We start from the raw sequence: 13,063 nt of genomic DNA, 5'->3' as shown, positions 1-13,063 counted from the left end.
CATCTTTCGTTGCTTGACTTTGGTTGAATAAATTGGACAAATCAGCCACTTTGTTCTGCGAGGGATCAGCTGCAGATCTGCCCCTGTTTTCTAATCATTCATACAGCAAAGCACAACTAAAAGAATAAAAAATAAATAAAAGCAGATAAGGAGTGATGCACTGTTAAAAAAATGCAAAGCTGTGGCTGTCAAACAGCTATTCTGTGGGAGCCTGTAGAATAAACTGTGATTAAGAAGAGATAAGCTGTTAAAAAAAACAAAGAGGCTTTGGAGGTTCACTGGCAAGTGTTGACTGCCTCCCTGATATAATTCTACTCAGTTTTTTACTTTATTTATCATTGATAGTTTTTACCAGGAGAATTTTAACTACATGTCATCGTCAAATCAGTTCTGAGTTGCTGGATCTTCTGACATTTTGTTTGCTTACGGAATAAAAATAATTTTGTTTTAAAACAAAGGCATCAGTACATGTTAGCAACAGCTACATTAGAGTAGGGCTGGATTTTAAAGTCAGACTAGTGGCAAGAGTGTGGCTAATCGCTCACCTCTGATCTCCTTTTTAATAACATCACTGTGTCTGTTTGTAAGAACTCCAAATCCCCAAGGCACATGTCAATGACTTAGCATCTAAACCCTTTGCTAATAGCAATCTGTTGAGCAATGATATTGTCATTTCTCATCAAATTTGAAAGATTTTTTGACATTTTTCCTTTTCTTTTGCCCTTAGATCACCCAGATCCTCCTTCATCATTTCGCCAAGTCAGTGTTACACATGACTCTGTCACCCTGGAGTGGATACCAGGCTTCAGTGGTGGATTGGGGCAAAGATTTCGCATAAGGTGAAACATCAAGAATATACCATATGTTAGTGTGACTATTAAACCATTAGATAATCGAACAATTGTAGTTGATTGTGCCTTTTGTTTGCCAGATACCGCTGGGCTCAGTCAGCCAGTTTCCTGTACATGGACGTCTTTCCTCCTGGGGCATCAACCTTTACTGTCACTGGCCTGCAGCCGGTCACCACTTACAACTTCTCGGTCAATGCTCTCAATGCAATAGGAGAGAGTGACTATGCTGATAACAATGCAGTTCTGACCATCACCACCAAGGGTCAGTTTAGAGTAACCCCAGCTTGATCGTGGAAGGACTCTACTGTCTTTTTTCTTTTTTTAAGGTTTTTGTTTGTTCTTACTTCTACATAGAGTGGCCAGATCAAGAAGGAGCTCCAACAGATGATGATTCAGTCTCACAGAGTAAGTCTTCTATCACAACTGTCGGAAAAAGGCCTTAAGGGCTGTTGGAAATTGGTGTTTGCACAGCAGCTGGCTTCATTTGGCTAAATCATGTTAATGTATGCACCTCCAAGGCTGTTAATGTTTGCTCTATCAGAGTAGTGGTTGTCATGGTGCCCATCCATACTTTTTTCCTTCTGCTAGTCTTTAATCAATAAAGACAATTGAGAAAGTGGCTGGGTCTGTCTGAGTCAGTTTTTATCTGCCTGAATTTCCATATTACTTCCTCTTTACCTTTCATTGTTATGCACTGAGCTAATGTTTTGTGAACTAGGTGCGAGTGGACTGCAGGCCTATTGGACGGTGATCTCAGTGGTGTTTGGGCTGCTCGTGTTGAATTCACTGGGTTGCTTCTTTGGACTGAGGTGGAAAAAGAGGCGAGCTCAAACAGGTAGCCATATTCATCTTTTCTTCTACAGTATACTGGAGCTGTCGTCACTTTCTGTCATCAGGATTTTCTGATTGCTCAACTTAATTCTAAAGAGGTTATTCTGGTGCATGATGCAATTGTCAGCTCAGACTCTCACTCTCTCCTCATCTCTTCATGCCCTTCTTTCTATCTGTCTATACTGTCTCATCTCCTTCTCCTCATTTTCTGCTCAAGCCTGTACCTCCCACCACATTGATCCTTCAAAGCTGTCGCTTCTGTGTTTCATACATATCTTTTATCTCATTTGCTACCTTTATTTCTTTCCTCGATCTCTCTGTCTGTCTCTTTCTATATGTTCAAACTGTCAAGATGTTCACCTAAATCTTTTATTTTTCATTCCCCACCTTTGTCAGCCCCCTGTTTTATACATAGGCTTTTCACAGCTCTTACTTTCTGAACTTTTTTTATTGCAATCAATTTGAGTGTTTACAGTATAAAATGATATAAGAGGATGCTCTTGTTTTCAAGTTTTGATTTCCTAACACAAACCCTCTTCCTGTTCGCCCTACAGGGGGTACAGGAGGCAGTGTGTTGGACGGAAAGAAGAATGAAGAGGATGGGTAAGATAAGGCACTGCAGTAGAAGTAATAAAGAGCCATGCATCTACCCTAAGAAATCTGACACCCCCCCATTGGCTGACCAAGCTACTAAAACAGCCAGGCAGACAAAATAATAAGCTTCTCTCAATATCCATTTATATCCCCACACTACTACAGTAATGGGTATTGGTACCACATGATGCATTGTTAAGAACTTATTTAATGAAGCAAAAACATGACTGTGTGTCTTTTAGGTTTATAGTTGGAATTAAGAGTTGTTTGGAAATCGTTCAAGCAGATGACAGAATTTAATTTTTCTATATAGATCAAGTCAGTCAGCTGTAAGCAACTCCAATAAGTACGAGAGCAGAGAAAAGATCAACACTGCAGCGCAACGCACCCTCCTCATCGACTCTGGATCTGAAACAGACAGCAATGTCTACGAGAGCTATGCGGCGGTAAGGACCTGGAGAGAGAAGGGAGGAGATGAAGGGAAAGAGAAAAGGGCAATTGAGAAAATATGCGGAGACACAGAGAAGGTTGAGTAAATAGATGAGGGGAGAAAAGAGGTTAGGCAGGGGGCGAAGGGATCTGACAGAAGAGGAAGTGGCGAATTCAGCCATAACAAGGAAAATGGACAGATAAACTAATGAAACCTTTGGCTGTGCACAGGGATGGAACATAGATCAATACCTCACAATTAGCATTCAAAATACACATCGATCTCAACAAATTTATCATTTTGTACTTCAAAAAGGCCAAAAAGGATTTGAACCTTGAAGAAAACTGTTGAGCGAGATAAAAGAAAACAGATAGCACAGTGCTGTCAAAATGGGTTAGAAAGAAACCTCATCCCCACAAAGGAAGGCTTTATCTCACTCCTAATTTAAAACAGTTCACACTGTAGCTGTACGGCTTGGTGTGAACCCTTACTCAAACTTCATTCATTCATTTACATGTAGTTTGAGTGAAGATAGTTTTAGTTTTATTTGCCTAAATGTTAGATATATGCTAAATTTCAGCTCATTAAAACTGTTCAAAGAAAACCAAATGTTGGAATTAAAGAGGAGGACGCAGAAATGCACCCTAGAAATCCCCGAGATAGATCTATAGAGTATTCTCCTGCATAGGGGCATGTGGAAATGTAATCTTGGGTACCTTCCAACAATTCACTGCAGTCACCTCTGCTCTAATGTTAAACACATGGCATTGTCATTTAGCTCAAGTTGCATAAGATCAGAGTCGATGTGATGCTATCTCTTCTGTTCTGCTAATTCCAGGAAAGTTCCCACTATTATTACCCCACCACTGACTACATACCGCCTCTCCATACACACCCGGAGGAAATACGTAAGTTTGAGACACAAATATATGTCGGAGTAAACAAGGCAACAGTCAACACCTTGTGTCCAAAATATGATGCATTCCGAGCCAATCAGGAACTGCATCTGGCCTGATGTGACATTTGGCCGAGTGGAGTATTTTCTGCTTTATTCCATATTTAGCAAGTCATCAAGTACATTCAATTCGAAATATTCTATATGTATTTATTTGTGTTTATGTTTTTTTCCATGTGCTCTTCAAGATGCCACCCGTCCACCCGTCCCTGCGGACTCTCATCTATATGAGGATGTAAGAGACAGCGGTCCGTACCAGGACATCATGTCTTCCTCCCTTCCTGTCCCTCCATCCTTGTTTGTCCACAGATTACCTCCTCAAAGGAACAACTGGAGATCCCCGGCCTACCCTCAGGTTCGTGAACAAAACCCCAGCCTAAGATGAACTAGTGATTCTATTTGATGATTTGCATGTGTTAATATCACAATCAGGTTTGAAGAATGGAAGTAGATGATACATTGATATCTTACATTGTTATCATGTAATTGAGATGCACTCTGTCCGTCTGTCAGCAGGCTACTAAGAGAGTGAGAGGGTTCATGGATGTTCAGCTACCACAGAGAGATTCTGATCTTCCCTTTGAACTACGAGGCGAGTTAGTCTAAAATGAGAAGACTGCAAACAACAAATCCGCTATGACAAGGCTTGTGACTCAACAGTAGTCACTGAGTACAGATATTGAGTCTGATGCTATTTATTTGATTCTTTTTGAACGTTATCTTACAAGTCACCTTGAAGGAACCTATCAGAAAAATTCAATAGAGCTCAAATGTTTGATATAAAATGCCACAAAATACAGTGTTTCAAGTGTTTTGAAATTTCATTGTGTATATTGTGAACACACATTTTTTTCATACTACTCACTTATTTTCTTTCCTCTCCACGATCTCACGCCTGGACCTTCATTTGTTCTTTCATCTGTACACTCTTTTTAGGGAAGTTGTGGTCATTACACACAGTCCCCCATATACGTGCAGGTAGACATGAATCAGACAGAGACTGACGTCGTTGTGGTTAACAACGAAAAGAAACCGCTTAGATTCACACATCCTGCTTTTTGCACCCAGTTTGACATCTACATTTTCCAACATTTATCTAGATGAGAACCAGAAGACAGCGGCCTGTCCCACTCCTGGTTAATACAAAGACTTTCAGACCTCACAGTTTGTGCTTGCTAATCTCTACAATAGGATCGCACTGAGCAGAATTTAGCATGGTTGTGTTCAGGAAGTAAAGCCACATCTAGGGCCAGAACTCTAATCCAGTTTTCTTTCGGATTGAAGTTCAGCTCCCAGCATCAGTGAGAGAGAGAAACTGTGCAGAGAACAGGCAGTCAGAGAGATATAGAGACACAAAAATGGGGTTAAGCTAAGCTGCAACTTTGGCTACTGCTACAAAAAAAACCTACTTTCTTTTTCCCTTAGTTTCATTATTGCTCAGATCCAGTGTAGTTGACTGGAGGTTTTTGCTCCACAGCCTAAACAATAATATCAGTAAACCTTATTTATACTGTAGAGCCGTTTTCAAACCCACAGTTGCTTTACACAAATTCAAAATTATAATCAATGAAATTATAACATATTAGATCAATTTCAGCAATATAAGAAAAGAAGTAATAAAAAGATTAAGAATTATATAATGCATATAATATATAACAGCTCTGTGAAACTGTACCTAAGACCAGTAGTTATTTGAGCTAAATTCTAACATCAGCACATTAATATCTGCTGCTGTTTAGCAGATACGTTTACAATATTCACCATCTTAATTTAGCCTGCTACAATTTGCTAATTAGCACTGAACACAAACCACAGCAGAGGCTGATGGAAATGGTCTGGTAAAAGTACTGAACAAAAAAGTCTCCTTATGGGGATGTGTTCTGAAGACATGTTACTGACTGAACCAGCGTCTGGTTCAAATGGGCATCCTCTATTGATGATATCCATTTAGAGCTGCAGACTCACACACAGGACACACACTTTACACTGTGTCTTCCTATTTTACGATAAATGTCTCACTGTGCAGAGGTTAGAAACTTCCTCAAGGTTTTCACAGCTCTTTTAGGTTCCCACTACTGTGCTGGAAACCCAAATGGTGACTGGGCTCTCATTATAACTGTACACAGAGCTGCTATGCTTGCACCGTGTTTCTACTGCTGTCTTTCCCTAGAGCACGATTTGTCACATAATTTTCATGAGCACAAGTGCACGCGCAATAGTTTATGAACAATAGCTTGTCCATTAACCTTTGATTGTTGTTCCTAAATGTTCCCTTTTTTTTTTTGCTTTTATGATAACAATGATGTGATCTCCTTCATGAGTTGTTATTTTCCTTATTGTGTTACTGTAAAATCTTAATTTTCAAATAACTATGTGGTTACATAAACACACAATGGAAGAAAATGTGAGATTGTGAGATTTCATATTTAAATCCTGGTGATGTTGTTATCGTTCACACATTTGTCCAATCTAGAAAATTCTGTTTCCTCAATGCAGCCTAACTGTCTGAAGATAAATCTTCAGTGTTTTACAGAGCTGCTTTCCCTCAATTAGGCTTGCTGTTCTCCATCATGAGCTGTCAAGGTATGTTTGTCTCATTACTGAACAATTGTTTAAGGTCCCGTCAAGCTGACTGCTGTGTTCATACCAAAGCCTGTTCATGATGCATTCATTTCAGCTTAGACAGGAACGGTAATGTGCTAAACTCGAGGCTTGACAGCTCAATACTGTAGGTCAACTTCTGTTATTCTTCACTTGCCTCATGAACATTTTGATAAGTTGTGTTCAGAACGATCTCAGGGGAGCTCGAACAAACAGGCTGCATGAATGCACAATTAAATCAAAAGAGAAACAAATAAGAGACTTTAATTTCCTCAGATCTATGAGTGCGTTTATGTCCTATTTACCTCTCTTCTCTCCTTTTTTCAAAAAACAAATATGAGATTGAATAGTACTCGTTTATCACTTTAACAAGTGGTGCTACCAGTGGGGTGCTAACTCAAAGTTAACTCAAATTTCTGCCAACCCTCTCATTGTTCCCATTATGGAGAAATTTCAATTTGAAGTAAAGACAAATCAAATCAAAAGCACACAACTTTTGCAAATTAGAACATGATTTTACTCGCAGTTATTATGATTCATTTTGTGGATCTGCTCTCCTGTTGTAAGTAATTTCCTCCAATGTGATGAAAGAATGTAACTCAATAAACACAGTGTTCCATCGACTATAACTAGAAAGTAAACAGTACATCATGATGATCGGAAAAGCAGATTGAAGTTCAGAAAACATGTTCTAGCTTCAGTGACTTACATTAGTACATTTAGTATATAGTAAAAAAAAGTCAAGTCAATACAAATATAGAGTCTAATACGTAGAAGTAGACATATTGACAGGGCCCAAAGACCCATAGAGAATTCAGGAGTTTGGGATTTTTATCATTATTAAAATGTGTCACAGGTCTGTCTAGGTCTGTCTACTGTTGCTATAGAAAGGCCACATTTTATTCCTCCAAGTCCAAAATGTTTTTTTTTCGTTAATGTTTACTGCACGTATACTGCATGTTACCATGCAACTATACATAATAGATATATTGTCTCATGGGAAAACATAAAATGTCACACCAATGTAAAAAAGAGGAACAAACTATAACAGAAGTCAGGGCACTGATGCTCCTCTAATTGTATTTGTCAAGCAGATTGTGATTGGTCACATAAATTCACATTTCATTGTATGATTGGCTGGAATCATGAGATGTGTAATGTACGAGGAAATGCTGGACTGATTCTGCTTAAAGTGATATTTTATTTCTAAAAACCACAGTAAATATAATCTTTTACCAAGGACATTCAAAATATAAGCTGTGTTAGCAAAGTTAATTTCTATATAGAGACTCTAGAAATGCTTGTGAGGACAAGCCTGTCCAAAAAGCATCAGCAGCTCTCTGAACTAACACTGTCCTCTGCTAGTGTGGATGAATTGCAGGCTTTGTCTGCTGGAACAGTCTAGGTTTGTGTTTCTCAGCGGGGTAATGCTGTTGGGTCATACGTCCTGTAGCCAGGTTGGTTATGTCACTTGTCAACTGCAATTCAATTGCTGATTATATTCTGTGGTATTTAATGTAGTCACCGCTTTTTAATGAGGATTTCGATGGCCAGTAAAAATTCCAGTGTACTTGCACTGTACGTGTTTACTGGTTGCAAACGTTTGAGTGATACGTGACAAGACAATAGATATGGAAATAGTCAGCTGACAGTATGGAGTACGGAAATAAAGAAGGAAGAAAAGCCACTATGTTGAAAAACAGCTGAACTGCAAGCAGCACTCAGAGCAGAGTGAAAAACTGAAAGCCAGAGAACAAGAGGGAGGAGGCCACGTTATGAGAAAGAGTGGGTGAGCAAGAGACTGAAAAAGATTTCAGGCAATCACATGAGGAAGTAGTGATGGTGAGCATATGGGTGTGGTTGGTTGGCAGTTACCCCATGAGGCTTTTAGACTGACACACAGGAAGGCATCGTGGACGATGAAGCTGTGGATAAACCTCTGCACTCGGGCGCCTCTCAGGATGGATACTAAGGTAAGCATAATAGCCTGGATGGATGACTAAATATCAGAGAGCTGAAAGGGTGTTTTAGTGAAGCGAACTGAAAGGAGATTGATGGAGGATGACACACAAACGGATGAACAGACAGACAGGGAGTGAGTGAGAGTGCTAGATGTGACAAACAGGCAGGCGGGTCAGGCTAGGGGAAGGGAAAGACGCCTGTACCACCCAAGGGAAACAGGCCTCATTTTGACATATGCTCTGGAGTGAAATGAAGATTGGCATGACCTGCTAATCTGAGCTGTCACAGCTCATGACGGCCACAGACGCTCACCTGTCACACTGTTCCAAGCCCAGAGGACGCGCTGCCACCAGGATAGGTCAAAGATCAAGATTCATTTTCTGCAGGGGGGTGGGGGGAGGGTGGATTCAAACAGAGCCACAGGCCTAGAATTGCATCTGTCACAATAGTGTACCTGCTTCCTAGTTGGTCGATGTATTGCTATAAAATCATACTATACTGGACAGGTTTTAGTCTATTCCTATTTTCTATAGTGTTTAGTTTCAAGCCAGGGACAAAATGTGGTGAGGGGGAGGAAGAAGTATGTTCATCCACTGATTCAGAGAGCGCTGCACACCGGTACAGAATTTTCATTATGTTAAGAAGAGTTGTTTTGACACATCTACCAATGCCATTTTTCAATTGGTGACAGTAGCAAACTTGTGTGTGCGTGTGTGTGTGTGTGTGCGTGTGCCGCGTGAATGGGAGAAAGTTTGATCAATAGTTCGACACAGGCATGTGGGAGGATTGCATACCCGGCGTATAACCTGGATCGCTCATATCTGACAAATGAAAACAAAATACGGTTCAGATATGTGGGTCTTAAAAAGTTTGACATTGAAAATAAGAATCGGTTTTCTTTCATGCTGCGTGAGGAGTGTGGGTGATGTTGTCTGTTTGCTTCGGGAGGAAAGAGAAGTGGTCATGTGGTGCTAACTTCAATGAGCACATCTTCCTGTCTAATAGGTTGCACTTCAGGCTGTCAAGTGCAGTGTACAAAATGTTTCTTCCCTGTCTCGCTTCAATCATTTAATGCATTATCCTCTGTTAGACCATTTTGTGCACATTTGGATTTGACTCGTGCCCCTGGATAAAGACTTTGTAACACCATTCTGTTTTCTAATGGGTATATATTTTGTCTGAATATTGTCTATCCGCTCCAGTCCTCTCTAAAAAAGTGGTGCTTCTGGATCATCTTCAGTAAAGTGGCTGACATCAGTTCAACCACAACAACTGGGGACTGGGTTAAATCCACATATGCTGAAATGTAGTTTGTTAGGAGAGGAGCTGAGATACAGCCCCGTTTACTCTCACTCCTCCTCCTTCTTCTGTTTCACCTAATTTTCTCATTTGCTTTTTTATTTCAGATTTGTTTCACCTTCTTTCTGATCTTCACGTTAAAAGGTGAGTTTAATATATTTGCTGAGAAATGACATGGATACTCGGTTTAACCACTTTGCTCATGATAAGAGTAGTGTTGTGCTAAAAGTTTGTACATCTCCTTAGCAAACATTTGGGTGAGAGGGATCGCTATGTGGGTTCATTATATGGTAGCTGGAATCCCAACGTTGTCCCTCCAAAGCAGAGGTTTCCTTGAACTTCAGCAGTCACTGGAAGGTGCTGAGTGAGTGAACGGACAATAGCGTCACTGTGCTGTATTGTCCAGCTCTACTGTAGCCAGAGGTTTTGTAAGAGCTACTTCTTTGTAACTGCCCCACTCACAGGACTGTTACTGTGACATACTCGCAGTGCATCTGCAGGCCTCTCTCCCCATGCCAGGAATACATCACAGCATTGTCTGCAAGAGTCAGTGGGATGAACAACAAGGTTATTTGTTCTTCCTGTAAAGTGTTTTGTGTTGAGGCCTCACTATGAGGTTTCTTCTGATTCGTGTTTTAGGTTCTTGAAATGTGGCTTTTTTTACATTTTTATTGATTAATTTTTTTACCCACGCAGTGTCAAGGGCTTCCACTCCCGCACCCGGAGTTCAAAACTTGCCAACAACAACACTCACTGCTTCAAGTCCAACCAACGGTATGGTACTCACGTCTATTCTGAGAAATGTTTCACTCTTTACAACAATCATCCATTACTATTCTAGTAAAGTATCAAATGTACAGTAAAATGCTAATACTAATAATAATAATTACAGAAAACAGAGATGTCTATTTTATTCTATATAATATTATACAGCTGCCTTGTAATGATTTCCTTTGATAATGATATCTATCTAACTATATTCAAAAAAAAAAAAAAGAGATTTTTCTAGATGTCACAGGAAGAAAAGTGGAAAGCTCAACAAACACGACAGATGCTGACTCCTCCCCGGAAAGTAGCAGCGTTCAACAAACCACAGAGCAGCGTGCCAGCAGTAGCTCCAGCACCGGCATGGGCACACAAGTGAATGTCGACAGCACTGCAGCAGAAGTTAGCAGCTCAGCAGGTGCTTGTGCTATATCTGACACCAGTAGTTTAAATGGGACCTTTTTTTGGCATTTGTGTCAGTTTCCTCTTTAGTTTCAGTACGAGAACAAACTAGACCACAAAGCCAACATCCACTCTGAGTCACATTATTCACGCTGCCCTTCACATGCTTGAACACCCAGTTGGTGGAGCCATTGAGTTTGTCTGGTAGATATACGAGGTCTTAACATACCCTCGTGCCCTCACACAGACTATAAGCTTTTGCTTATAGAAAGCAAAGGCTTTTAGAAAGGCTCCCCATCAACCATGTATAAAGCTTTCAAACTAATTATGAGGTAATTAGAAAAATGTTCAACTCCCTGTCCTTGTTGAGATACAGTGGAGTATTTCTCATGCATTTTACAGCACCGGGGATTGAGAGAGAAGAGAGACAGAGACAGCGCTGATATGCTTTTAAAAGTGTCAGCCTAAATTTCCTCTGAGAGTCATCCGACTGAAATATTCAGAAATTCAATTAAAAATGGAGTTCAACATAGAAATGTACCTGGAATTTAATGAGAACTAATTATATATGGACTGGTATGACAAAGATAAGGAGTCAATATGTCTCAGAAAGAATATGTTCCACTATATAAAATGATGCTTTCGCATTAGAAAGCACTGTATTATGAATAATGTACTTTATAAATATTAAGCATTGACAAAAAAGGGGCCAGAAAGAAGAAAGCTAAGGTAAATAATGCTTCAACTATCTTATTTTTTTCAGCATTCACAGTGACGTCGTCACCAACCACAAAAGAGAAAACAACTAAACAACAGACCCATCGAATTGTCGACTGGGGTAACAAAAAATGTACACTTTGAACATACTTAGCTTAAATGTCACAGGTGCTGCGATTTAAATCAGTACTTTTCTGTCTACTTTTACTTCTTACAGATCCAAAGTGGGATAATGATTTCACCTATGGTAAGGAGTTTGTCTTCACTGTGTTTTTTGTGTCACCTCTTGTATCGACAACAGAGTGTTTCAGCCGTTTCATTTGTCTAGATTATGAGTCCCTGCGTCACGCCGGCCTCGTCATTGGAGCATTTCTCTTCGTCCTGGGCATATTGGTCATTAGCTGTAAGTATTTGCTTTGAAAGACGCTTTTGTCTTACGTAATCTAAAACAACCACAGCAACCTGATGGTTTTATTTTTTGTGGTGTCTGGTTGAACAGTGACAGTGACTTCACAGCCCTGTAAAACCACCAGGTGGATTTACTGTTGTGGCCGATCGCTCTATGTTCCAACACCCTTCTCACTTTTTTTTTTTTTTCTCAACTGTAGGTGGCAAGGTCTGTCGGCTACCCAAGTGTCGGAAGAAGTCATCAAAGTAAGTATTTACAGCCATAATCCTGAAAGACAATGAAAGCCGACAGACAAAAGTGACTAAGATCCAGTCTATTGCGTATGAAGGGTAGCTGTGCTTACTGTATATCATGCTGCTGGAAAACTGCAGTTGAATGAGTTAAGCAATTTCTATCACAGGCTCCTCTGTGATATATGGAAAACAATCAATCACGTCCGACATATAATAGCTCAACAGAATGCTGACTAAAATCTCTGCGATGATTAATAGATTACAAAGATTATAATTCTATTGGGTGAAACAACAGCACACAAAATGCAAACCACGCTGTTTATTTCCCTGACTGTGGCACATTTGTGTTTGATAAACATAATTGATTTCTTAAACGGCGTTTGATTCCTTAAATGTTCTGTGGGTTTTGTTTTTCCAGGTCGTATCATGTGGTCCAAGGATAAAGGGCGAGATTATGTGTATTGACGAAAGCGCAGAGCTGCAAGAAACCAACAAGGACTCCGTCGGGAGAAAAAAACACTCAACCAACACCTGCCAACGTGTGTGTGCATGTAGACTGACTTACAGTATGCTGCTTAGTAACAGCGTCATAGAAATACACTGAATAAACAGGGAAAAAGGTGAATCATGCAGACAAGTTAAAAAAAAAGGGAACCATCACCGTCTCAACCTTTGTGTGTATGTCTGCACTTGATGAAACTGTGCTAACAAGTAAAGTGATTATTTATCTGGGCAAATAATGAAGAGATGGATCGTGTTTTAATCATACCTTGAGCCATGAAGCAGGCTCGTTTTCTTAATGATCCTTGTGTCTTATAATTGATAACACCGCTATAGGCAGTGTCTCACATCCAGGATTATTATTAAAGGTTGTGAAGAATAACACCTTAACATCCCATACTTGACAATCTCATAACATTCACTCTCTACCCAGAAGTCCTGAAAATGAAGCGGGGTCATTTCCTCTTCTTGCACACTTATGTACACTTTCAATCTCGACAAAAATGTGATGTT

General features: G+C 40.0%; 2 protein-coding genes across 4 annotated transcripts in view; both read left to right on the top strand.

The window, feature by feature from the left end:
* The window catches only part of nphs1 (NPHS1 adhesion molecule, nephrin), a 35,297-nt gene extending 29,370 nt beyond the window's left edge, over positions 1-5,927 (top strand). For 2 of the 3 annotated variants that reach the window (XM_026369911.1, XM_026369913.1), the window contains 9 exons: positions 728-839; positions 932-1,113; positions 1,206-1,256; positions 1,570-1,686; positions 2,237-2,285; positions 2,590-2,722; positions 3,545-3,614; positions 3,850-4,016; positions 4,175-5,927. In XM_026369911.1, the coding sequence (XP_026225696.1) occupies positions 728-839; positions 932-1,113; positions 1,206-1,256; positions 1,570-1,686; positions 2,237-2,285; positions 2,590-2,722; positions 3,545-3,614; positions 3,850-4,016; positions 4,175-4,267 (974 nt within the window). In that variant the 3' untranslated portion in view covers positions 4,268-5,927. The remainder of the gene's footprint in view (positions 1-727; positions 840-931; positions 1,114-1,205; positions 1,257-1,569; positions 1,687-2,236; positions 2,286-2,589; positions 2,723-3,544; positions 3,615-3,849; positions 4,017-4,174) is intronic. The other variant, XM_026369912.1, reaches the window with a different exon arrangement.
* Positions 5,928-8,004: 2,077 nt separating this feature from the next.
* fxyd5 (FXYD domain containing ion transport regulator 5) lies at positions 8,005-12,932 on the top strand. The gene is made up of 9 exons (XM_026371979.1): positions 8,005-8,235; positions 9,631-9,667; positions 10,220-10,297; positions 10,521-10,706; positions 11,454-11,528; positions 11,625-11,654; positions 11,736-11,810; positions 12,016-12,061; positions 12,468-12,932. Exons 1-9 carry the CDS (start codon positions 8,113-8,115, stop codon positions 12,490-12,492), a joined length of 675 nt encoding a protein of 224 aa, XP_026227764.1. The 5' UTR covers positions 8,005-8,112; the 3' UTR covers positions 12,493-12,932.
* The last annotated feature ends 131 nt before the right edge of the window (positions 12,933-13,063 follow it).

This window comes from Anabas testudineus, chromosome 16 (genome assembly GCF_900324465.2).
Source record: "Anabas testudineus chromosome 16, fAnaTes1.2, whole genome shotgun sequence".
NCBI classification, from domain to species: domain Eukaryota; kingdom Metazoa; phylum Chordata; class Actinopteri; order Anabantiformes; family Anabantidae; genus Anabas; species Anabas testudineus.
The sequence above is the reverse complement of the archived record's forward strand: the minus strand, read 5'-3'. Positions and strand labels throughout refer to the sequence as shown.